The sequence below is a fragment of the Triturus cristatus genome, chromosome 1_2, assembly GCF_964204655.1.
Source record: "Triturus cristatus chromosome 1_2, aTriCri1.1, whole genome shotgun sequence".
Lineage (NCBI taxonomy): Eukaryota > Metazoa > Chordata > Amphibia > Caudata > Salamandridae > Triturus > Triturus cristatus.
This window is the reverse complement of record NC_140580.1, coordinates 453,360,705-453,385,362: the sequence shown is the minus strand read 5'-3', so window position 1 is coordinate 453,385,362 and position 24,658 is coordinate 453,360,705. Positions and strand designations below refer to the sequence as shown.

The 24,658-nt window shown below is 42.4% G+C and overlaps 1 protein-coding gene across 8 annotated transcripts in view; it reads left to right on the top strand.

The window, feature by feature from the left end:
- Positions 1-24,658, top strand: part of BLNK (B cell linker) — a 684,101-nt gene that overhangs the window by 556,892 nt on the left and 102,551 nt on the right. For all 8 annotated transcript variants that reach the window (XM_085606171.1, XM_085606173.1, XM_085606179.1 and 5 more), the window contains 4 exons: positions 1,881-1,921; positions 3,639-3,795; positions 11,181-11,431; positions 20,677-20,764. In XM_085606171.1, the coding sequence (XP_085462297.1) occupies positions 1,881-1,921; positions 3,639-3,795; positions 11,181-11,431; positions 20,677-20,764 (537 nt within the window). The remainder of the gene's footprint in view (positions 1-1,880; positions 1,922-3,638; positions 3,796-11,180; positions 11,432-20,676; positions 20,765-24,658) is intronic.

Below are 24,658 nucleotides of genomic sequence, written 5' to 3'. Positions count from 1 at the left end.
ATATGTGTTTTTTGCCTACTTATTGCCTGAAATTTCAATAAAAAGATCTCTAGGCAAAGCGATTGTATAAGAGACATTTTAAAGCCTAGGCAAAGGTGGGCTGTGGCCACCTTCCTAGAGGCCCTAAGTAAGTGATCAGGACACTCAGACATCATGTCAGAATAACACTGCCCATAAAAAATATGTTATTGTTTTTACCTCCAGTTCTTGTGCTAACTCACCTGTACACCACTGTTATCCAATTCTACTCCGGTTCCCTCTCTATCACCTATCTCACTGCTTTATTCCTTTCCTGCTAACACTTTATTTAGCTTTACAGCTTTTTGGCAATCATCACCTCCCCTCTCTTTCTCTCTCTCATCTGTCTTTGCTCCTATGCCCCTATTTCAATTCCACAATTCTACCTCAGCTCTGTCTCTGAACCTCACCTTCCTTTCATCTCTCTACCTCACCTATCTGTCTCTCTCTCTCTTTCTCTGCCTCACAACTCTCTCTATCTCGCTATATCAGCCTTTGGCTCTCCACCTCTTTATAAACCTCACATCTTTTCAAGCACATCTTTCTCTTTACCTCTCACTTCTTGCTCACTATCTTTCTACGTGCCTTACAACACCCTTTACCTCACCTGTCTTTCTGTACCTGTCTCCTGTTGCCCATCTCTCGCCATCATCGCTCTTTCTATCTCAGATCTCTCTATATCCTTTTCAAGGATGATACGATGAATGCCTTTGGTACAAATTGGTTATTGAAAACATTTTTTATCACATTATTGTCTCAATCTCAATCTTGGTTATCTAAAGTGTTCTACAATAGAACAATCCAACAGGTTGAGGTTGAAAATATCAGTGAAATTGGGGCCCAAGCTCTGAAGGCCCTGCTGCACTTCAGTTTGGCTGCCTGCCTTTTAATACTTATCCTTGGGAAGAATATCACATTTTACTTGCTTGCATTAGGGCTCATGGCACAACTTGCTACACCACTGAGTGGTCCTTCACCAGACGTATTTCTATATGCATATTTCGAAGTGTATTTATCAAGGCATATATATCCCAAATACACAGGTCAATTATTCTAGACTTTTCCTTTTCTGTAAAGAGCCAGAGGCCTCACTGATGTTGCATATCGCACATAAGTTCCATCAACTAATGTAGGACACACTATAGTGGTATGTCATAGAAACTGTAAACTATTGAGTATGCAGAAAGGCTGTTTGGACCATCCTTGTTCAAAAGGCCAGGTTCCTCTAGGTGGAATTTCAATACAATATTGCAATCCCAAAAATCTCAGAAAATAATTGTGAAAAATAATGAGACATCCTGAGGAATGGAAACCACTGTTGTTCGTGAATTGATAGGAGAGTAAACAATCTGTGGTGAAGAATAAATAAACGCAGAGTGCAAAAAAGGAGTTAAGGCAACATAAACAGTAATGTCAAATCGGTCATTTGTCTTTCACTTGTCTCCATATTTCAGAACTGGGTCCATTCTCCTTTTCCTCCACAACATTTGCTTACCAATATACAGTATATTCCAATCTTGCATGACGTGTCAATTTGATTAATTACATAATGCTGGTATCAAAATTGTAAATAGAATGCATTTGCATCTAAATAGAATGGGCATTATTGTATTAATCATTGCCACTGTTAATTGAAAAGACTTAATATTCTCGGATCAGCTATATATTTCTAACATTACATTCCTGAGAAGTATGTTACAGAGTGTAGGAAAGCAGAGGATGTTTGGGAAGTTTTCTGTGCATTCAAGTACATACAATATATGACAAGCCATCAATTAAAACTGTTTTTTTATCAGTCAAATTATTTTGTTTATATGTGTGTTCAATTCCTTTGCTCTAACATGCTATTGCAATGCTTTTAGAAAACGCCAGTGCTGAAGATGATCAGTGGTCTGACGATTTTGTGAGTATATGTTTGTTATTGAAAACAGATACTGAATATATTATTTTCTAAGAAAGGGAAAGTCTTTTCTTTTTGTTTCTCACCCTCTAAGAACGCCAGGTTATAATTAATTAATAAAACTTCATAATGTAGTCTGTGATTTTTGCAACCTGCATTCTTCATTGTCTGCTACGACAACATTATGAGTAATAAAGGTGTTAAAATGAATCGCCACTTTAACAAAGATCAAAAGTCAAACCTCAGCTGAGTCAATGAATGGCTGGACAATACATTTCATAAAGCGAATTGTCTTCATTGAGCACTCAATCCTCTTTTCAACTCATTGCTTTCTTGTTGGTTTGAAACAGCCAGTTATTTGGGGCCCTGATTGTAGAAGGGGTATGGGTAAATGTTAGCCAATACGGAGTTGTTCTGGCCCTATATTGTTTTAGCCTCGTTACAACAATCAACTATCTACTGAGACCACATATGACCTCAGTTGAATGGGTGTGATACTGCTAATGACAATGAGGGATCCATACAAGAGATTTCTTCAACCCTGCCAACCCGTGGGTCCTTTTGTTTTATATTACAACAGTCATGGCCCGATATAATACACAGAATACAAGGGGGCATATTAACAAGCCCCTATTACCACCACAAGGTCACTTTCAGTGACGTTGTGATAGCGATAGGGGCCTCGCCTTATTTACACACAGCGTTAAGCCATTCGTGCTGTATTAAGCGTGAAAGGGGAGGGCAATGGGTGTTGCGGTGGGCGTTACACCGCAACACCCATTGATTTTGACGCCTCCTTCTATTTACAAGGGCATCGTAAATAGGATTCAGCGCCAAAATTAAGACCAGAGAAAACCTTGGTCTTAAACAGGCGAAACGAGGAGCAATGCTTTTTTATCCCTCCTAGTTTTTGCTGTTTCCATGTTTGCTGCTTTGTGCAGCACACATAGAAACAGCAAATTGCCTATGATTGTTTATGTGCAGTAAGGTCCACCTTCCTGCACATAAACAATCATTTAGAAAATAATGCTGTTTTGCAATATCTATGTGTGCTGCATTAAGCAGCACACATAGACGTTACAAAACGGCATTTAAAGATTGTTTATATGCAGGAAGGGCGACCTTCCTGCACATAAAAAATCTTCCCCTTAACACAGGCACCCATGCACTATGGTGCAAGGATGCGTGCGTTGGCGCTAGGCAGCTAAATTTAGTGCCAGCACAGGAGGAAACGCAGGGCTGCACCATATTCTAGTAAATATGGTGCAGCCCTGCGTTTCTTAAGTGACGAAGTGTGTCGTTAGCCTTCTTAGCTTAACTACACCCTTTGCCACTTTATTGTAAATATGCCCAACATGTGATGGGACTGATACAGATAATAGTATTAACCATAGTGATAGCTATTGTAACAACCATAGTAACAAGTTTCTACAACTTGTAATAATACAAATAATAGTCAAAATAAAAATACAAATTATTTGTAGTCGTATAGCTTAATGTATTATATTATTATTATTATTAGTAGAATGAGTAGTAGTAGTAGTATGACTGCTACTAATTTAATGGATAATGCATTGGTCTGTGGGTCGAGAACAGTTATGTGGGATGAAAGTTATGGACTACAAAACGTTTGATGATAATGCATGTAATAACCATGAATGATAATGTTATTACTAACAGGAGTTTGAAGTAAGCAGTGACATATTATCTATTTTTTCAGGATAGTGAGTATGAGGATCCCGATGGACAGTCAGATTCTGAAACGTACGTGGACCCCAGTGAAGACTGCGGTGATGACAACTATGAGCCTCCACCCATGGAACCGGAGAAGAAAAATGTTATGCCAGCATTTTCATACAGCAAAGGCGAATATGCAGGTATACAAAGAATCAGCTTATCTGCCATTTTAGACCACAGATTTATGGACTTTCACTCACCAATGTATCGAGTCATTGCAACTTCAGCAAGTTTACTTTTTGGGGCAACTGATGTGTGTCCACTGTTCCTATGTGCGTTGGCCTCCAAGTTGTGGTGAGGACATGATGATGTCAGGAAACATCACTTCATCCTGTAACCAATGAGAGTGCACTGTGTGGTGATCCTTCAAAGAGTCAGTGCATTTAAAAATATTGAATAACATTTTGAACCTTAAATTATTAATTTGAAGGTTATTTTATACTACATGCTCTAAGGGGTGTTGAAGTTCAGAGTCTGCAATGCAGGCACTTGCAATTCCAGTGCACTTTTTTGGGTCAAGGCTGTGAGAGCCTTCACTGGCGCACAGTCGCGGCCGGCATGACTCGCGGGTAGGGGTTTTGCATAGGGGTTCATGCAGGGGCATTTAATAAAAATAAATAAACAAACACACCTTCCCAGCCCCGCGCCGTCTCAGCTCCTGGCCAGGCCCCGTGGAACAGGAACCTTTCCTAAGCCAATCTCAACGCTGCAGTGGCAGAGTTGTGATTGGTGGGGATGGCGCCAAGCCTGGCGCTTATGGGGAGGCCATTTTCTCCATGTAGGCTGTATGCAGCCTACCTGGAGAAAAGGGAGAGTGCGCATTACTGGTTTGGTGGGCCCCAGAGGGCCGACCAAACAGTCAGTGCACGCAGCAGTGGCTACCCCCTCCTCTCCTGCCCTCCAGCAGACCCGCCCACCCACCTGTCCCCAACCAAACCCTTCTGCTTTCTCGCAGTGCGAGAAGCAGAAACATAAAATGGTAGTTTTACCATTTTATGTTTCTGCTTCTCGCACTGCGAGAAAGCAGTGGGGTGACGCCCCTCCGCCCTAATGGAGGAGCAGCCCTTGCTGGCACATGCATCTCACTTGCAAGACATTATTGTTTTAAAAAAGGGCTTGGAGCCTGCCCACTGCTTACCATTTATCTGCTTCAGTGTCACTCTTCTTTGCAGCCATCTTAATTGTCCAGTGGAGCAGAAATGTCTCTTCCGATGCTTGCGTGGAGCAGGGAGCTAGCACAGGTTGTTTCAATTTAATCACTGCCTGTCTGCTGCTTCGATGTGTTCAGGTCATATTTCTTCCCCACTCCGAATACCCCTACCTGCTGCTCCCTCCATAGTGCTTTTACACTAATGTTTTTTTTAATCTATGGATCCATCGCCGATCTGTAAGGAAAATTATTTATTTTATGTTCAGCTCTCCGTGTGTTCAGCACTCCATGTGTTTGAAAGCGGACCCCTCCTGCACTTGTCTCTCCTTTCGCTGCTTTTTGTTACCCAATCCCTTTCCCATTGTGCTTACCCGTGTGTTGTTCCCATTGTCTCTCGTGCAGTGGTGTGACTTTATAAGTTTGCAGATTCCTCCCTTCCTCCGGCCTTTTGAGGTTACGTGGAGTATGGGTTTGTGTGCATTTCTGCACGTCTCTGGTCGGAAGGGAAGGGTTTGAAAGTGCATGTTTTGCGCTGGACTTTAGTACTGGCAGCCGCGAACTTTTCATTTATATGTTGCTGGTTTTCCTAACTTGAGTTTTTGCCTGCTCACAGTCTCCTTTTACTACAGCAATAGCAGCGTCTTTGTTGTTGCAACGCATCAATGTAATGCACGTTAAGTGCCTTAAGTAGCCTTTTCCTTTTCTCGCAGGTCCTGTATGCTATAGGTTGTTGGAGTCTGCTTGCTCAGGGCAGAGGATATGTTGTAGAAATGTAGCTCTACTCCTGCATATTTTGCCAGCAGATGGACCTCAAAAGTGCAAGATGTTAGATAATCTTGTGTAGCACAAACCTTGAGTGCTGATCAAATCTAAAGTCTATTATGTTGTTTCTTCCCATCTCTCCCCCACCCTCCCATTACCCCTGTTATCCACCCCCCCCCCTCCTCCCCGGCCATAAGAAAAACATTTCAGAGCTCCTTCTTTGGGGTCCTATTGCCTTTATTTTAGCTTTTCAGCACCATAGCGTGATGGGGTGCATGTTATAAAGGAACCGGTGCCATGGTTAGGCTGCATCCCGTTAACTCTTTCATGGCTACATCACGTGTCCCCTCAGCACTGTGATAATGCAGGAGCTTTACGGAATTCAGATCCAGTCATCTGTAGCCTATAACGTGCACCGTCTTGTAGATCTGGTGTAAACTCTGGGTATGCCATCTCTTAATCTGATTACATAATACCACTGTGTCTCCCAAAAACGGAATCACTGCGAATGTATTTCACTACAGTTTCCTCTAGCCAAGCTTGTTAATGCGGCAGCAGCTCATGACACGTTGGAACACTTCTTAGTTTAGTGGGACGCGTTTGCAAAATGCATCTACAAACATGCCAGATTGCACCATTATGGGGTAACTGGCGTTGTAACAAATGGGAATATAAGGCAGCTTGCAGCATCTTAGGTCAGTGAAACCAAGAACTCGTATGTATCGTTCAATTAAGAGTTGAATGTGCAGGGTCGTAATTGCTTGATGGCTGATGATGGTGCTGTGGCCTTGTGCTCATTGACGCAGTAACCTGAGGAATGCACTGTGTGCTTGGTTCCTCAGTGGCAGAGGTGTAGCACTTTAAAACAAATAACGTTTACCCATGCTGAGCAGCAGCTGCGCTGCTGTACAATATGGCATAAAGAAATTGCCAAAACAAATAGCTCTTGCATAAGCTAGACCTATTGGCTTTGCCAATGCTTGTTATTACATTGTGCAGCGCTTACGCCTGTGGCAGGCTTGTACTAGTTAAGGCTGCCGTGGGAAAACATGATGTGCACCGGGCAGCCATTGTCTATGCATCCCTGTGTGATTATGAGGTGTGCCTGCCTCTCTCCCAACCCACACCCAATCCCAGATTTTCCAAGTGAGCCTGATTCATGTGCGCAAGGTACTTTGCGTACATCCAGGTCATTTTGCACAGAATGTGTGCACATGCACAATACAAGCTTTGTTCCAGGCTCTTATTTTTCAATCCAGCCCTAGAATACAAAACCAGATGTAAGACAGTTTTCGAATCAAATTCTCAAGTATTCAAACAATAATCCTCTGGTTTCGTTAGACAACAATGCTGGAACTTAATTTTGTCTTAAAAAACATGGTGGTCCAAGCCGAGTATATATGACTTATTGCAGAAAACAAGCTTCCAGTTGGCCTGCACTGGTTCCCAAAGACAATACATGATGATTTGCCAGTCCTTGGAAACAGAAAGATCCTTGGAAAGATATCCTTTTACAATGGAGCTCAAGAAAATATATCGCTCACAATTAAAGCAGGTAACAGGCCACTCTGGGTACCAGCATCTGTGCTGTGGTGATGTGCCAAGTTAAATCTGCCGGGTACTTTCATGGGCAGTGGTACACAACCACTCCCTTCTGCTGTAAACATCTGGAATGTAAACATTATACTTTTGTTGATCCATAAACCTACACCAGTACATTTCCTTTTGCTTATGCATTCATCTACATTAGCTTCAAGATTTTCTCAGATTTACAATCTCTCCACCCTCCATGTCACCAGTGCCATCCTAAGGATTTATGGGGCCCGAGCAAGATATATTTTGGAGCCGCCACATTGGAGCAACTTTGAATTTATTACCCAATTTCGGCAAATTCATGTCCCCATGATGCCAAACAATATTGAATTATTTGTTGAATCTTTAGAAACGTGGGGCACAAAAACAGCTGAAAGCTCAAGCTGCCTGGGACCCGCCAGCCAAACAGTACTAAAAGAAAACTTGAACAAGCATTGGTGAAGCCATTTTCTTTTAGTTTAGATCTGGATTTATTTTTCACTTGCAACAACATCTGGAGTGCAGTGTCTAACCAGCTTGTTAATCCAATTGTAGAAAAAACATGCTATGGTTGGCTCGGTAGATGTTTAGTAAACAACAGCATAATATTAAAGTAATAAATATGCACATATTGTTGGAATTATAGCTTTAGTTGCTGAATATTTGTAATCCAAAGGATATCCCTTTTCACTGTTGCAACAGTAAAAATCAAAAGACTCCTCAGAGGATTTTTACCATCACAATGGTTCAAATTTTAACATAGATTTATCTATTTTAACAACCCAAGCCAATATTGCACCACCTTGGGAGGACATTGCCAATTAGTAAATGGATTTATGAGTGCAAGGTCTACTTTTTATGGGGCTTGTATTGATAAATCGGTCCATTTGCTTCTAAAAGTTGGACTTGTAAGGTGGACTCGCACTTTCAAATGGCTTTGAGAATAGGGCTCAATATCTTTCTTTGTCTACTTGATAGTATGTATTCCTCTAAATACTTCATTTTAATTTATTTCAGCCATTTAATTTAATTTTCATTTAATTTCATTAAAGTATTTCCATTCAGCCATAGCTTGCTCAGTCATGATGCTCTGATCTATGGAAACTGTAGCTACTGGCTCTTTTTTTAATAAAAGGATTGGCAAGACTGCTTTTTGTTAATCGTAAATACTCCAGTTCTCTCTTCTACGGCCCAGTGTTTGCTCATTGATGATAGTTAGATTTGACATCTTTTGGCTTGGTTTCACCTGTCTTTTTGCTTATGGCCTCCTGTTTTTGACTGTGTGCTGAACTTCGTTTTTGCTGATGTTACGATTCTGGGTAGTTTACCACTGCAGACCAGTGCTAAAGTGCATGTGCTCTGTGTCTACAATGTACTGGCATTTGGTTTCTCCATGACTGGCATATTTGATTTACTAATACGTTCCTAGTACCATGCACTTGTGTGCCAGGACCTGTAAATCATATGCTACTAGCGGGTCAGCAGCACGGATCGTGCCACTCACATGAGTAGCCCTTCAAACCTGTCTCAGGTCAGCTGTTTTAAACTGTCATGTCGACCTGGCAAGTGCGCCCTTTTGCCAGGCTCAAACCTTATGTTTTATTGCATGTAAGGCACCCCTAAGGTAGGCCCTAGGTAGCCCCATGGGCAGGGTGCCGTGTATGTAATAGGCAGGACATGTGGTTTTAAGTGCTACATGTCCTGGTAGTGAAAAACTGCTAAATTCGCTTTTTCACTACAGCAAGTTCTATTCCTCCCACAAGTTAGCATTGGAGCTGCCTTGTAATACTCTACAAGTGAATCGTCCAAAGGGAAACAGATAGACAATTGGAGTTTGGTGCCTATGGACTCACAATTTTAAAATACATATTTTAGTGAAGTTGTTTTTTAAAGTCTGCGAATGCCACTTTTAGAAAGTTGGCATTTTCTTACTTAAGCATTCTTTGCCTCTGCCTGTTCCTAGAATGCACGTCTGGGTTGAATGACAGCAGGGCTTTGTGAATTCTCTCTAGACAGTCACACATGAAGGGAGCTGAGGTGTGCCCTGCATATCCTGATGACCCATCACCCGGCTGATGGGTCTTCCTGAGCAAGAGTGGTGGGAGGAGCTGGCACTTGGACCTGAATGGGGCTGTGCTTGTCCCCTCACAAGGAGCTGCCTACCCCAGGGTCATGTGCACTACAAAGACATTTCTTTGAAGTCTCCCAACTTCAAAGGCTGACATGGGTATAAGTAATGGGCCTTTGAAACCATTGACTCGGGACACTCTGGACTGAGGACATCCTACCAAGAAGAAGAGCTGTTGTGCTGCCAGGAAGGACTGCCGCTTTGCTGCTTGCTATGCTATGTTGGCCTTCTGATTCTGTCCTGGAAGTGGGAGGACTGGACTTTGGTCCCCGCATCCTGCTTTCTAAGGTTCTCTAAGGGCTTGAGTTGAGCCTGCCTCCTGTTGCAAGTCTCAGAGCCATCAAAGACTTCACCCATAGCTCCTGGGCTTTTCTGCTTAAAGCACTACCTTGTCAAGTGGTGCCAAATTCAGTTCCTGGGCTCTTGGAAGTGAGTTTGCTGTGTGAAACAAGAAGAAACCAGTCAATTGACTTTGAGTGTAACTTCGGAGCCAGCACCTCTTTTCCATATCATGCTGCTGCCTCCACCAAAGCAGTTGTCCCCTCTTGGCACAATTACGTGACTTGCAGCACAGGCCCGATGCTGCCACAGCACCAAAGTCTACGCCGCCAGACTCCAACTCTGCCGCATCACTTGTGGCCCTGTGGTGTGACATCAACACCAGGAAGTTGACACCTCGTGGCTTGACCCTCAACGCTTCATCGACCCCATACTGCCACCGGAACCGATACTTCGCTGCCAGAACTGCATCACCTTACCTCTGCCTTGCAAAATCCTGGGCATCCCCGATGTGCCAACAAGCTGCATGGACAATAAGGAACCAAAGAAGAGACGCCTCACCTCCCTGGTGCCTCGCAATGTGTTCGTTTTGTCAATGGTACAGTAATCAGGGTCTGTACGACTTCATAGCCAGCACGTGCTCCCTCACGGTTAGCCCCTAACCTTGCGATTCAACTTTACCAAGCATGTCATTATAGCCCCAGCTGGAGCTATTGTGTTTCTAAGTGCAAGAAATGCATTTAATATTGAAGAGATTTGTGTTTTTATTTGTGTATGTTTGGATTTTTGTTGTGTTTAGTCTTGGTTTAATCAGGCTATTTTTCTAAACTGGTGAGGAGTACTTTTGTGGTGTTGTTACTGTGTGTGCACAAACACTTTACACATTGCCTCTTAAGTTTAGCCTGACTGTTCTGAGCCAAAGCTACCCGAGGGTGAGCACAGCGAAACAATTAGTGTGTACACAGTACTACACTTACGCTGACTAGGATTATGGGCCCCTACTTAGACTAGGTGCAACCCTCTGCCAACTAGACACCCCTGTTCTAAGAATGATTATCTGCCTCCTCAACACAGACATCCTAGGCTAAGCAATTTGCTTGCCAACAAACATTCCTGTATTCCTCCAAATTGGCTGTAAAGGGCAAACTTACCTACAACACTTCCCGTATTGTTTTTGGGCATCCATCTTTGGTGAACGCTCTAGCTCTAGTGGGCTCCAAGATCTCAGGTTTCTTTGTACATTTTGAGGAGGAAAAGTGGGGCCGGATAAATGTTGGTGATAGTGTTGGTTCACCGCCGCCCCTGCTCCTCTTTGATAGTTTGGGTATTTGTCTTGAGTAAGTACTGGGATGAGGCGGTAATGTGGGACTTTATGTATTATCTTTCACAGTACACCTCACATTCTTTTACTATGTCACCTCAACCACTCCTTCTTGTGACCTATGGAGCTAACATTAGATGCCAAGTACTGTATTCAAACATTGTTTATATTATTCAATAAGAACAATATCATGTTATCAGTGGTATCAATCCAAGAACTGGATTAGGGGAACTCGGTTGCATGATCTGTGTAGTTTGTGATTCACTGGTTTAAATTTCATCAGAGCTAAATGTGTCTTTTGTTTCTATTTAAGGCAAAGAAGGAGGAAACAGCAAGCAGCAGCCATTCAGCATACCGCTCCCAAGCCTGCCGAAAAATTCTATGGCAAAGCAAAGTTCAGCGTTGCCTCGAATGTCTAATCAGCCATCTCCTAAATCAAATCCAACATTATCTAAACCAAATCCACCGCTGCCAACACCTAGGAATTTGCCCCATTCAAATACACAGTCACTGGAGAGGAAACCACAGCCTCGACCCCATGAAAATGGGAGCAACATGGATGAAGTAATACATGCCAAAGTATCAGTACCTACATTTAATATTAAGAATGACATATGTAAAGATGGTATTTAATATATATATATATATATATATATATATATATATATATATATATATAACTGCAATGTTATCTACAGCACTAATACTAGAAATGTAAGTGTAACAGCGTGTCCACATTTTCAAATGCACAGATTCTCTCCTAGTTACCATGATACATCGTAGGAAGGCAGTTCTCCTGTATATCACCTTTGAGGCATCCCATCTATTGGTACGTGTATTGTTTGATTGCTTGCTTACTACTTTAGCCTGTTTTGTATTGCAACCCTCATGCTCTTCTGTATGACGGAGGTTCCCTTTATAACAGAACATCTTCACTGGTGCAGATATGCCAATACGGATATATTGGGGATTATTTTCCTAATCTTTTGTTTGAGGGTTTGTGTGGCCCAAAGAGACGCAAACTGTTGCATCAATTTACATACCATAAAAAAAAGCCAACAGGCGCAGAGCATAACTGTGCAGTGTCACACAAGCGGCTGTAAAGTGCTTAGTAAATAACCAAGTTTTACTAAAAACTTTTCACGTGGCCAATATCCTGTCAAGTGCTGTGGATCTTTTAAAGCTAGCACAGTGGTAACTTTTCAATGCTATGAAAACAGGAACCGGTGGCAAAACATTGATATATCTCATACCAATTCGATAGTTGGAAGAGACACCTATAACACACCCCTTCCAAATAGCAGTCTATGTGAGGTTGCAATCCGTTATGAAAAGTCAGTAATAGTTTACTAATTCCTACAATGAGATTGGCAAATTAGAAAAGGCATTTTTGCTATCACAAACTCCAAATCAGAGTGTATTCAGTAATAAAAATACTTTGTACATTTACCTCAGAGTAATTTTTATGGAACATTGTGTCACAAATTAGTTTCACTTCCCTTAAAATATTCCTAAAAAATCCTCTTTTGTTTCTTGTATCTTTCTGCAAATATTTATCAAAGATAGTTACAATGATGTGTGGCCCCAAAAAAACAGCAGCGCCAAATTCCACTCCAGGACCAAAACTTTGACACTAGGAATGTTTTTCACCAAATACAATTAACATTTTGAAAATCTTCTGAATTCATGCCCTAAACTAACTAATTCCCTTATGAATGGTTTTAGATTCCCTGAAATGAAAAGCATGTCATAGGTAAATACAATATCTGTAAATACACACCAGTGTGACGTATGCATCCTATTGTATTACTTTCTTTTAACTCCTCTGGCTATGATCTACAGTACAAGATGAAACATAAGCAGCAAAAGGTGGCAACCTTGTCTAGTTCTATGTACTAACAGGAATAACCAGACTTGAAACAATCCATCAGAACTCATAAATTTGCTCTCTCATATCATAGACCCTTCAGAAAAACAAAAAGACTTAAATGCACATACGAGATATGGGCATACCACTCAATGAAAAGCGTTTTCAGAATATAAGCTACAAGCAAAAATTGGTGCATCTGAAGACATACTTGCCAATATTAAAAATAATTGTCATATACTCCTATTTCCATTTCCCTCTCCTGTACTTTTATAAAAGATACATAAAAAATAGACATTAAGAGAGGAAATTTTGCTTTCAAAGTTTCACTTTAATAGTGGTAGTCTTCGTTTGTTAATCTCAAGGACCATCCTGGTTTTGGTGGCTGGTTGCATCAGCAAAACTGAAGTGTGTGGTTTCAGTTCTTTCTCATTCTTCTGGATCATTTGAATTTCCTTCAAAAACCTCATCTATTGAGATTTACTCAGTTGCAAAATGTGCAATGGAGCATCTACTTTATGCTTTGGCCAGTGTTAACACTGCAGAGTTCTGCCTCGCATACCAAGTGTTGCAGTCTATCGCAAGGGGGTATGCCTTGTCCCTTGCTTAATTGATATTGCTGTTGGGTGAATTGCAGGGCCTAATAATGTATACATCCATATATACTGGGAATGAGGTGATTGTCAACAATAGCATGAGTGGGATTTGGTGGAACACTTTTCTAATTAGATCAATTCCAACTGTTAATGCTACAACACCTCCAAGAAAAAGACTTGTGAAATTAGTAAAAACACGGATGTGATTGCTTCCACTTGCAAAATCTTGATCTATAGGGCAATGCCCTGTCTCACAGTAAAGAGCCTGAACATCACTGTAAACCAAGAGTGGTACTTATTACAATGGTCTGTTGGTCAGTCTGTTCTCTTTACCTTGTCTCTTAAGAAAATTGAAACATTTTATTGATGAGGGTGATGTTACAATATTCATTCAAACCTTTGTCTTTGGCTGTAGCACTGCCTCTTTCTACTTCTTTAATGCACTTTATATTTTCCCCAACAACTATCTCCTGTTGGTGGCAGAGCCTTCTCTTCCTGACCCCCTGATATTGTAATTTCTCCACAAGCCACTTGTGGGCATTTACGCTACCCAGTGGAGCCCTCTTTACAACTTGTCTCTTTCTTTGGGTTTTGCCTTTACATGCTTCCATTATACATTCACAGGTACAAAGCACAATGAAGCTAATGAAATACCGATAAGGACTTTTCCTTGTTAAGAAATGCAGAGATAAGGGGAGGCAAGATGGCGGCCTCGTAACGGAGGCCGATGCAGACGGGCAGTGAGGGCAACGAGTTAATGAGTTAAGCCCCTAGGACACGGTCCGACCCGACCCGATTCTGGCAAAAATTTAAAAAACAAGCTACGAGAATCCAGCTACGAAACCCCGTTATGCCGACGGCACTTACCGGGTGCCGGTTCTCTAGACAGGCTCTCCGTCTGGCGCTGGCCGCGTTCGCGGCTCTCTCGTCTGTCCACGGATTCCGCGAGCTTCCCGAGAAGGGGCGGAGTCGGGTCCGGAGGCCGCGGAGAGTGGCGCCGTGTAGTTTGCGGCCAGGAAAGTTTGAAAGGGGCAGTTTTGGCAATCTCTGCAGGAGATCCCTGGTTTTGAGAACGCAGAGGGATACCATGGCCCCCAAAGTTGCTGTTGGATCCAAATCAACGCTCCACGGGAAAAAATTTCAGAAGGAGGAGACCGAGGCTGAGAGGGCTGAGGACCTGCGAGGACTCCAGATGCCAGCAGGACAAACGAAAAGGAAACAGCAGGGGGGAGGCAGGACCCGGCTCGCAGCAGCCTCAATCGCGGATATCTTCCCTAAAGTAGGTAAGGAGAAGGAGAAGGCTGTCGAGGTCGGTGTGAACGTATCGGTGGATACTCTCCCTGGTAATTCTTCTTTGACTTTGGAAGAGCGTATTGACTCTGCCACCCCCACTGGTATATCCTCAGTTAAAATCTTAAGCCCTCCATCTGCCCCTGCAGATAAGGAAGCCCTTCCAGTTGAGCCTCCCCCCCCCCCCCCCCCGCTGAGGTCGCCACTGCTTCTCTGGATATGGGGAAAGGATGCCGTAGTGTAAACATCGAGCCACAGAAAGACGATCCGTTGCCCATCGGTACGACTACCGATGAGGAGAAAGTGCAGAGCGAATATTATTTCTCTGTCTCTGATGGGGCGGAATGGTCCGAGGAAGAAGAGCATAGTTCCTATTCAGGCGCAGAATCGGACTCTGAGGATGGTCTTCCGGCAACGCTGGCGCGGCCTCCGGTGGTCAAGAGTCAGTCTTTGAAAATTGGTCATTCCACCCGATAACTGAGCTGGGATCACTCTCCTGACTTGGCCCTGCAAGGTGGATCTGCGGTGGGTAGTCCTCATCGTTCACTCTTGGAGACTATACATCAGGAGATACTTGCCCATAGAGAGGAAACTCGCCAGGATAATCGTAAGGCACAGGCCGCCATGAGGAAGATGCAGGGAGTTGTAAGGAAGCTCTTGAAAGTTTGCACGAATACGGCGGACAGAGTGACTAATCTGGAAGAGTGGGTGGTATCCACGGAGGCCGAGGTAGCTGCTGCTACCTGCAGTGTCAACGTTCAAAGTTTCCAGGTTGTGGACCTACAGTGGATAATGGAGGAGATGGAGAACAGGCTCCGTAAGAACAACCTGAGGGTCTTGGGGATTCCGGAGGGGGTGGAAGGGTCGGACATAAGAGCATTTATCATCAAGCTCTTTGAGCAAGCTTTTCCAGAGCTCTCAAGCTGGAATTGGTCTACAGAAATACAACGAGTCCACCGCACCCCCTTTAAGGCTCGCTCTAATGTCAAAGAAGGTGACAAACCCAGAGCAGTTTTGATATTTTTCGGTAATTTTATATTGAGACAGACCATTGCAGAAAAGGCGAGACCAGATGCTAGGAGGAGCGGCGATGGGTTTTCCTTCTTTGTTCGTCCTGATTACTGCCACACGACTGTGGAGAGAAGATGGCGATTGAGGGAACTGATTAAACCCTTTCAGGAGAAGGGAATCCAAGCCTATCTCATTAATCCGGCTCAGCTAAAAGTGATCAATGAAGGGAGGACTCTCTTTTTCTCGTCTGAAATCAAAGCAAAGGAGTATCTGGCCTCCCTGGGCAAGAAGGTCGATTAGTTACTGGACTGGAAATGGAAATAGGTTGGGAGTATAATCATACAGGTACTGGGGGTGGTCGGGAACCGAGTTATTTTGTTTGGAGTATATAGCTATATCTAAGCTAAGGGGCCATAAAGGGTACTAGATATTGTGTGTTTTTTTGCTTGTCCTCACATGCCTACTGCAGCTCCATCATATGCACAGACTAGGTCTGAGCACTTCACCAAGGAGGGGTTGGGGAAGGGACAGCAAAACGGGGGGGGGTTCACAACTGAAGGGAGGGGGTTCGGGCTGGGAGGAGGGGATGTAGGGGTTTGGGGGTTAAAAGGGGGGAAAATAAGGGGAAAAATTGCAGTTTGTTTCATTTTGTTTATTTTTTTAGCCACGTAATGGCTTTGGTGATACAGAAGCTGTTTAAAGAGCAGGTTTATTATTATGTTCAAATAGTGCATCAAGATGATTCGCATTAAGGTCTGTTCAATTAATATAGGTGGGTTAAACGATTGGAGGAAACGTGTAAGGCTGGCCCACTTTGTTAAGAATAATGGAATCGATATTCTTTGCCTGCAGGAGACTCACCTACCCTGGTCTAAAAGGAGCCTTATGTCTCTTAGTGGTTTTGAGTTGGTGGCTTTTTCTACCCAATCTTCAACAAATAGGGGAGTCGCGATTTTATTAAAAACTTTTTTGGGAGGGGTCAGGCGGACTAAGTCGGATAGTCATGGGAGGTGGGTCTTAGTGGAACTAGAAAGGGGCCTGACACTTTGTGTAGTGTATGCGTCAAACGAAGATGATCCAGAGCTCTTTGACCTTCTAGAATTAGAGCTAGCTTCCTGGCCAACCCCCATAATTATGTGTGGTGATTTGAATATCTCCTCTGACTGGAGCGACTCTGTTGTGTATCAGGGCCGAAAACCAAGAGTTTTCAGGGCAATAAAAGCCCTTATCAATTCACATGGGTTGAAGGATGTATGGGGTACAAAAAAAAGTTAAAGCCCGGTTATACTTATTTTTCAAATCCTTATCAGAAGTTTACTAAGTTGGACTATTCTTTTATTTCTTCTAATGAAATGAATAGAGTAGGAATAACGAAACTCCCCAAATTTTTGTCTGACCACAATCCCCCTGATATTGACTTATGAATTAGCGGGACATCATAGGGTTGGGACCAGGTGGACTTTCGAGAGGCGTTTATTGTTGGATATAAGATTCACCGGGCATATGTTGAAATGGGTAGATGAGTTTTTTGCTGCCAATAGGTATAGCGCTTCCAGGAATGGTGTGTGGGAGTCATTCAAAGCTGCTCTAAGGGGCGAATGTATAAGTATTGGGTCCAGGATAAGAAAAGAGGATAAAAGGGAAGTCGAGGGGTTAATGGGTACTTTGTCTGCTGTAGAAGAGCAACATATGAGAGATATAACCTCCGGAGGGGATAGCAGCATGAGTCTGAGCGAACTGCTGAAAATCAGAGCAGAACTCCAGAAGCTGATTTTTCAGAAGGCTTCGGGAGAGTACCAAACATCTAAGGCCAAACGCTACGAAATGGGAGAGCAGGCTGGCAGGGTTTTAGCTTTACAAATTAGGCAGGGGAAAGCTAGAAATATCATTTCCTTGATCGAAGAAAACGGGGAGGAATATACACAGACAAATGAGAACTCAGGCTTTTAAAAACTTTTACCAACGCCTGCATTATGAGGAAAGGCGGGATGAAAATCAGGGGGTTGAGGTGGTTGATAATGGTCCCCGTCTCAATATTTTGGAGAAGGATGAACTGGATAAGGATATTAGTGGGGGTGAGATAATTGAGGCTTTGCGTGAGCTAGCTTCCGGTAAGGCCGCCGGCCCGGATGGGATCCCTCTGGAGGTCTACAAATGTTTTGAACCAGTGATTATACCATTATTAGTTGATCTATTCAATGGAATAATGTGTACAGGAGTGGTTCCAGCCTCCTGGCGAGAAACCAACATTGTAGTCTTCCATAAGAAAGGGAAACCCCGTGAGAAACTGGGCTCCTATCGCCCAATCTCGCTAATCAATGCGGACACAAAATTATATTCAAAGATTTGGGCGAAGAGGTTGGGCAGGATCATTGGTCGTCTTGTCTCCCCCTGGCAGCATGGGTTTATCCCGGGTGTAGTACTACGGACCATATTAGAAGAGCAATAGCGTTATTCTATGCCCAGGTAGCAGGGGGAGGGGAGATGGCCATGATCCTGCTCGACGCAGAAAAGGCCTTCAATAGGGTCGTATGGGATTTCCTATGGGGTGTGCTGGTTGGGAGAGGTTTCGGGGAGAAAGTTATCAGAGCTCTCAAAGCAATGTATGTAGATCCAGTCGCGAGGGTGGTGGTTATGGGTGAGAGCTCTGAGAAGATAGCCATTAAGAGAGGCACCCGCCAAGGCTGCCCTTGCTCCCCGATCCTCTTCTCACTGTACATCGACCCTCTTATCCAGAAAATATTAGGGTCCCCCAGGATTAGCCCGGTGGTATGTAATGGCCATTCTAGTAAAATCTTGGCCTATGCCGATGATCTGGCAATTATTACTACCAATCCCCAGCAGGCACTTTTGGCCCTGGTCGAAATAGCAGAGGAGTTTGGCAAGCGGTCGGGTTATCTTTTAAACGAATCCAAAACCCAAATTATCTGTACCGGGAATTTATGCAAAAGCGACACAAGATATGTGGATTCAGCAACATATCTAGGGATTAAGATCAATGCCTCAGTAGAGGAAATAATAGCCGAGAATTATCCTCCACTTTTGAAATCCATCGAAAAGGAGGTAAAGAGGATAGATGTGCTTCATCTTTCCCTGATTGGGAGGGTAAATGTTTTAAAAATGTCAATATTTCTTAGAGTTCTTTATTTGTTTGGAGCTATACCCCTATTTTTGGAGGACAAACTAATTAAAAGTTTGGATTCTATTTTTATAAGATTTATCTGGCAGTTTGGCAGGATCAGGCGGTCTACAAATTATGTCGCTCCCCAGGGAGAGGGGAGGGCTGGACTTACCAAACTTGAGATTATATCATTGGTCCTGTCTTTTGACTCAAATGTCTATTCTGTTTCAACATAAGATTACTCCCGGTGTTATTAACTCGGCGGTCCAGGACATACCCTCTATTCTCAAGCTGTTAATTGGGGAAGAGGCCATAGGGTTGCTCTGACGTGAAGTCGACCGTAGATATTATAAGAGGCCCCGCCTGAAGATCTTGGAAGGGGTCGGGGGGTTTGGAGGTCTATTTCTAAGTATTGCAAAATCCCAAAGGTAAATCGTTATCTCCACCTGTGTAACTCTACTTTGCTCCCTTATGTGGGGGCTGATAGGAATCTGCAGGTATGAAGGGATCTCGGCATTAGGACCTTTGGGGATATCTGGGGGGGCCCCGAACCATTCGGTTTTGATGACCTCCAAAAAAGGTTTGGTATCTCGGTTAATCATTGGTTTTTGTATGGTCAAGTTATATGTTCATTAAAGGCACTGAGACCAAAACCCCTGTCAATGGAGGAGGTCCCCATAATTGAACTGTTAATTGTGGGACGTAGGAAGATAAAATGGGTTTATAAGCAGCTAATCGCAGAATCGCTGGATGATATGGAAAAAACGGAGGCAGCTTTGGCTTTGAAATTGGGAGACCCTGATGTAGATCTTGATCTGGCCTTTACTCTGAACAGAAAAGTATTCAGATCTACAAACTTGAGGGCCCAGCATTACAAAACTGTATTTAATTTATATCATTCTCCCGCCAAATTATTCGCCTGGGGGGTTAGGGTAGATGATAGATGCCCTAGATGTAATGCCGGTCAAGCTGATATGTTGCATATGTTCTTTAATTGCAGCTCATTGTCCTCATTACTGAGGGAAGTTGGAAAGTTTTAGGAGGGGCTGCTAGGTCATAAGATCGATCTATCCCCAACCCTGATGTTACTGGGTTGTGATCATAAGCAGAAATTGGCACAGGCTAGGAAGCTCTGGTTTTTATGTCTGTGGCGGTGCTGCGGATTGTAATTGCCTCGGGCTGGAAAGATATATCGCCCCCCTCCTTTCAAATGTGGCTCTCTAGACTATTGAGCATTCATAACAGTGAGAGATGCCTATATGAGTTGAAAAGTAAAAAAAAGCGGGATTTTGGAAATAGATTATGGGCCCCAATATTAACTTGGAGGGAAACTGCTAGTAGTTAGCCGAGTTAGGGTCATAAGATTTTAAACCTGCTTTTATAAGTCTTTTTATACAGTGCTCATTAATAGTATGTATTGTATTCTATGCTGGCTTGATGTGTTCAAACTGCAAATAAAAAAATTAAAAAAAAACAAGAAGCTAATTAAAATACCATGCTGTACAAATCTTTACACTACTCACAATGACAAATACATCTGTAATATCTAGGAGAACACAATATCCGTCTAAAATGTCAGTAATTAATTTTAATTACACATTGATCAAGTTGTTGAAGTGTTTTTTTGGCACTTCTGATTTCAAACTGATATGGCTCAGCTAAGAAGAAGAATTAAGATAGTGCTGTTTATGCTAAGTGTTTAGACACTAGCAAGTATGAGAACAATACATGATGTAAGGAGTTTCTGTTGAACTCACTATGCAATTTATCTGTCATGATATCCATGAATGTTGGCATCAGTTGAGTTCATCACCACCTTATGGTATTTTCCACCCAAATATCCACCAACAGCTATATCTCAGTGGCTAAGAATCACACTTGTGTTGGTGTTACATAGTTCATCCTGAGTTATTTGTTTTTTTAGGACGACTACATTTTGCCTGTTGAAGAGGAGGACGAGGAAGACAATTATGTTGAACCTACAGAGGAGGCACCACCAGTACCTTTAAAACGTATGTAAGAGAATAGCACCCGCGTTTTGCATCATTCAAATCATAAAACTAATGAGAGATTGTTGCTCAATAAATCAATATCCTGTTCACTTGCTGAATTATAACTTTCAACATTAAGCAAGGATTAATAATTGGAACATTTATACAGCTGTACTGTTAAAATTTTATTAAATCACCGTCTAAAACAGTATTCTTATTTTGTATCAGGCTTTTAGATCAATCTAATACAATAATGATTTTGCAAATTATTTGATTTAGTTAATTTTATGCTTTTGTATAGTGCTTCTACATTGACACACCTTACAAGAAATAGTAGACATTATATTGCAAAGTATGAGGAATTGAACAATTACTTTTCATGAATTGATGAATAAAGTACGAACCTTTAGAAAAGATGTGACGGATTATACTGCTAGCGATTAGTTCAGATGAATGTGAAAGAAATTCGTTTTTAGCATTTTCCTGAAGTAGGGCATTAAACAGATAGATTTTCTCCCAAAGAAGGATTGGGTCAAGGCAACAGATTCCTTGCATTTTGATATTTTTTAGAAATAAAGTATCTTTGCTGTTAAGATTGTTTTTGTTTTTTACCTTTCTAAATTGGTAATCTTTGTGTGCCATGTGTGCCTATGTGGAAGGAACAGTGGGGTCTAAGTTAGAAACGTCTCCCTATTTCTCCCCATTTATTTTAATGGTAAAAAATTAAATATAAATTTTAAAATAAATGGTTGATTTAACAAATTAACTAACCTTTTTAAACATTTTCTATATATACCTCTAAGTGGCTTTTAATGTATAATAAATAAATATAAAGAAAATAACTTTAGGTAGATTTTTTTTAACTCAATCATTAAAAAAGTAATTTAACAGTTGTACTACTTTTCAAATAAATATATAAAATGAATTAACATACAAAATGTATTTGTTTTCAAACGTTAATAAACTTTAAATCTGTCCCCTGTACTTTACCATAGAAAGTCATTGGCAAGTGTGGCAATTTTCAAATATGGTCATAAAGTCACTACTAGTCGTAATTTTACTGTCAAATATGAAGCTTTTACTAACCCCATCCCCTTTTCTAGGATGTGGGATCACGTACGTCCACAGTTTTTTGGAACTTTGCACTTCTAAATGGTGACTATCCACAAGTAGTAAAGTTACTAAAAAAACGTAGCAGGAAACTCACACATGTAGATTTAGTCATGTGTAAGTCACCTAAAGGAAGAGTATGTTCTTACTGTCTCTATTCAGCAAGGATGAACCTTACAAAAAAAGCTTAACACCAACCGTGATTCAGAGTGTAAAGTAAATCCTCTCTGTTATTGTACTGGCACAGAGTACAAGTACAAGACAAGTGTATGAGAATGTTGGCACTGTCCAATAGCGCTGAATAGGCTATGTAGATGCTGCTAGCCTGCAGACTGAGGTTTCATAACCATGACATTTCTGAAGATAAGTGGCAATAGATGCCCCCACTGTGTCACCTTGATGAATGAAATTCATATAGCACTATTTTGCAACTAACGTTGTAGTAGTATAACAGAAAGCCTTGCTTCAGTCTGTTTAAGACTCTTAACCAAAGACACCTCATCATTGGAATTGTGGTCCCCTAAACAATTTGGCAAAGGGCCTGGAAATTACTCTATCAGATATGCTTAGGCTCTGATCAAAGAAGCCCACCCTCTGCAGAGTTTCCTCCTTCAGCACATAAGATACAGGAGCCTGCATTATGTATCCGGATTTGGGAATTTGGGCCTGTTTCACAACCTTCCAGCTGAGAAAATAGGGAATTTGTTGCCAAAGGATAATGCCCACATTTGGAGCGTATTTCCAACTTTTTTTTGTAATTCTGATTTTAAAATGTAAGGAGTACTCCTGGAACACTTCCACAGTCTTGGTGTTCAGGTGACACTCACATGCATAATGCATAACATTTACAAGTGAAATTTCCACAAGGTGGAAAATTCGCTAGTGAAGAGCACTTAACTCTTATTGTCTGTCAATGGAGAATACTTATTTTGCCATAGATTATTGCCCCCCTGTCTTAATCCATTTCTGAATCAGATTTGAAACTCCTCCCTGAAAATTGGTGTTTACCCACTCGCCTGGGAACAAGCATTTTTTCTGCCTCTATTAAAGAAACCAGAGGCAGATCCAGCAGAGCTCAAGAATTTTAGACCCATTTCCCTACTGCCAGCACCAGAGAACATTCTGGAGAATGTAGTCCAGAAGCAACTGGCAAAATTCCTAGAAACAAACAGTTTCTTACATGACTCACAATCGGGTTTTAGAGCTGGATACAGCATGGAGACTGTGCTCCTTGAAGTCTCCGAAACAGTACGTGAATCTGTGGACCAGGCGCCTCAGCGATGCTGGTGTTACTTGACCTGTCCGCAGCGTTCTATACTGTGGCCCACCCGATTCTGCTTGCGGGATTGAGACAAGTAGGAGTGCGGGGATCAGCCCTGTCTTGGTTTCAGTCTTCCTTGAGAATCGATCGCAGCAGGTGTTCCTACGTCCTTTTGTTTCCTCCCAGATACCCCTTGTTTGCGGGGTACCCCAGGGGTCGGTGCTTAGCCCGCTACTATTCAATGTCTACCTGGCCCTGCTGGCCACCCTAGTGTAGAAATGGGGTTGAGGGTAGTCTCCCATGATGACGATACACAGTTGGCGTTCTCATTCAAAGAACACTCGGAGGCGGCCTTTCACAAGTTTTAGCTATGGCTGAAACACATTTCGGCCTAGATGAATGAGAACTGCTTAAAGCTTAATGGCGAGAAAACAGAGGTTTGTTTTTCAGTCAGGCAGCTCCTCCACCGTCTAATATGTGGTGGGCCTCAGAGCTTAACCCACCACCTAACCCAGTGAAATCGGACAGAAATCTGGGGTTTAAATTTGATGACCTCTCGTTCAACATGCAGGTGCACCACGTCTCTTCCACGTGCTTTTGGAAGTTAAGCGCTCTCAGGAAATTTTATATCGCCTGCCGTAAGACTGTAGGAAGACAACGGTCCATGCCCTGGTAACTTCTCAGCTGGACTATGCTAATAGCCTATATCTGAGGCTGCCAGCATACCTTGTCCGCAGGCTGCAGATAATCCAGAGCACAGCGGCCAGACTGATTAGAAGGGTGCCGCTTCGCCACCATATTTCCCCACATTTGCAACAACTGCATTGGTCTCCTGTATTGAGTTTAAGTCACTCACTCTGGCCTATAGAGCCACCAGCGACCAGGGCACAGGTTATCTCAGACAGAGATTGCAAGTTTACCATCAAAATCGTGCCCTGAGATCAAACCTCCTGCGACTTCTGCAGGCTCCTTGCATTTTTAAAGCCAGGATAGGTGGCAGTTCTTTATCGATGAAAAAAGCAAAACTGTGGAATGCTATGCCCGGTCACCTCCATATGTTGGACTCTGAAGAGGCTTTTAGGAAAGCACTAAAAACCTGGCTCTTCAACAAATGAACTTGATGTTGACCCCCCACTTTTTAGTCTGCAACTAGCGCTGGTTAGCAGTGCACTTTATAAGCTGCACTATTATTATAGAGAAAGCCTTCCCATTACACTAGCATTAATACTTGAAATAATTTCCACCAAATTCTCATCTTTCCTGACACCAGCATCAATAATTGGGGATATTACCACACAATTCCCATGCTGTTAGTGAATGCATTCCTGGCCTTGATAAAAGTAGTTTTGTAAGTGTTTGTCAGGACAAAATATACCTTCACTGGATAAATGAATAGCCACAAACATATGGATCCCTCCATTTAGTCGCCCTACATTTTTTTTTCCAAAGAGCAACACAAAAATAGTGAGAATAATTTTCAAGAACAGTGATATTGGTCACTTAGGTTGCAGAATGAACAATGGTTATGGATCACACCCCTCAAC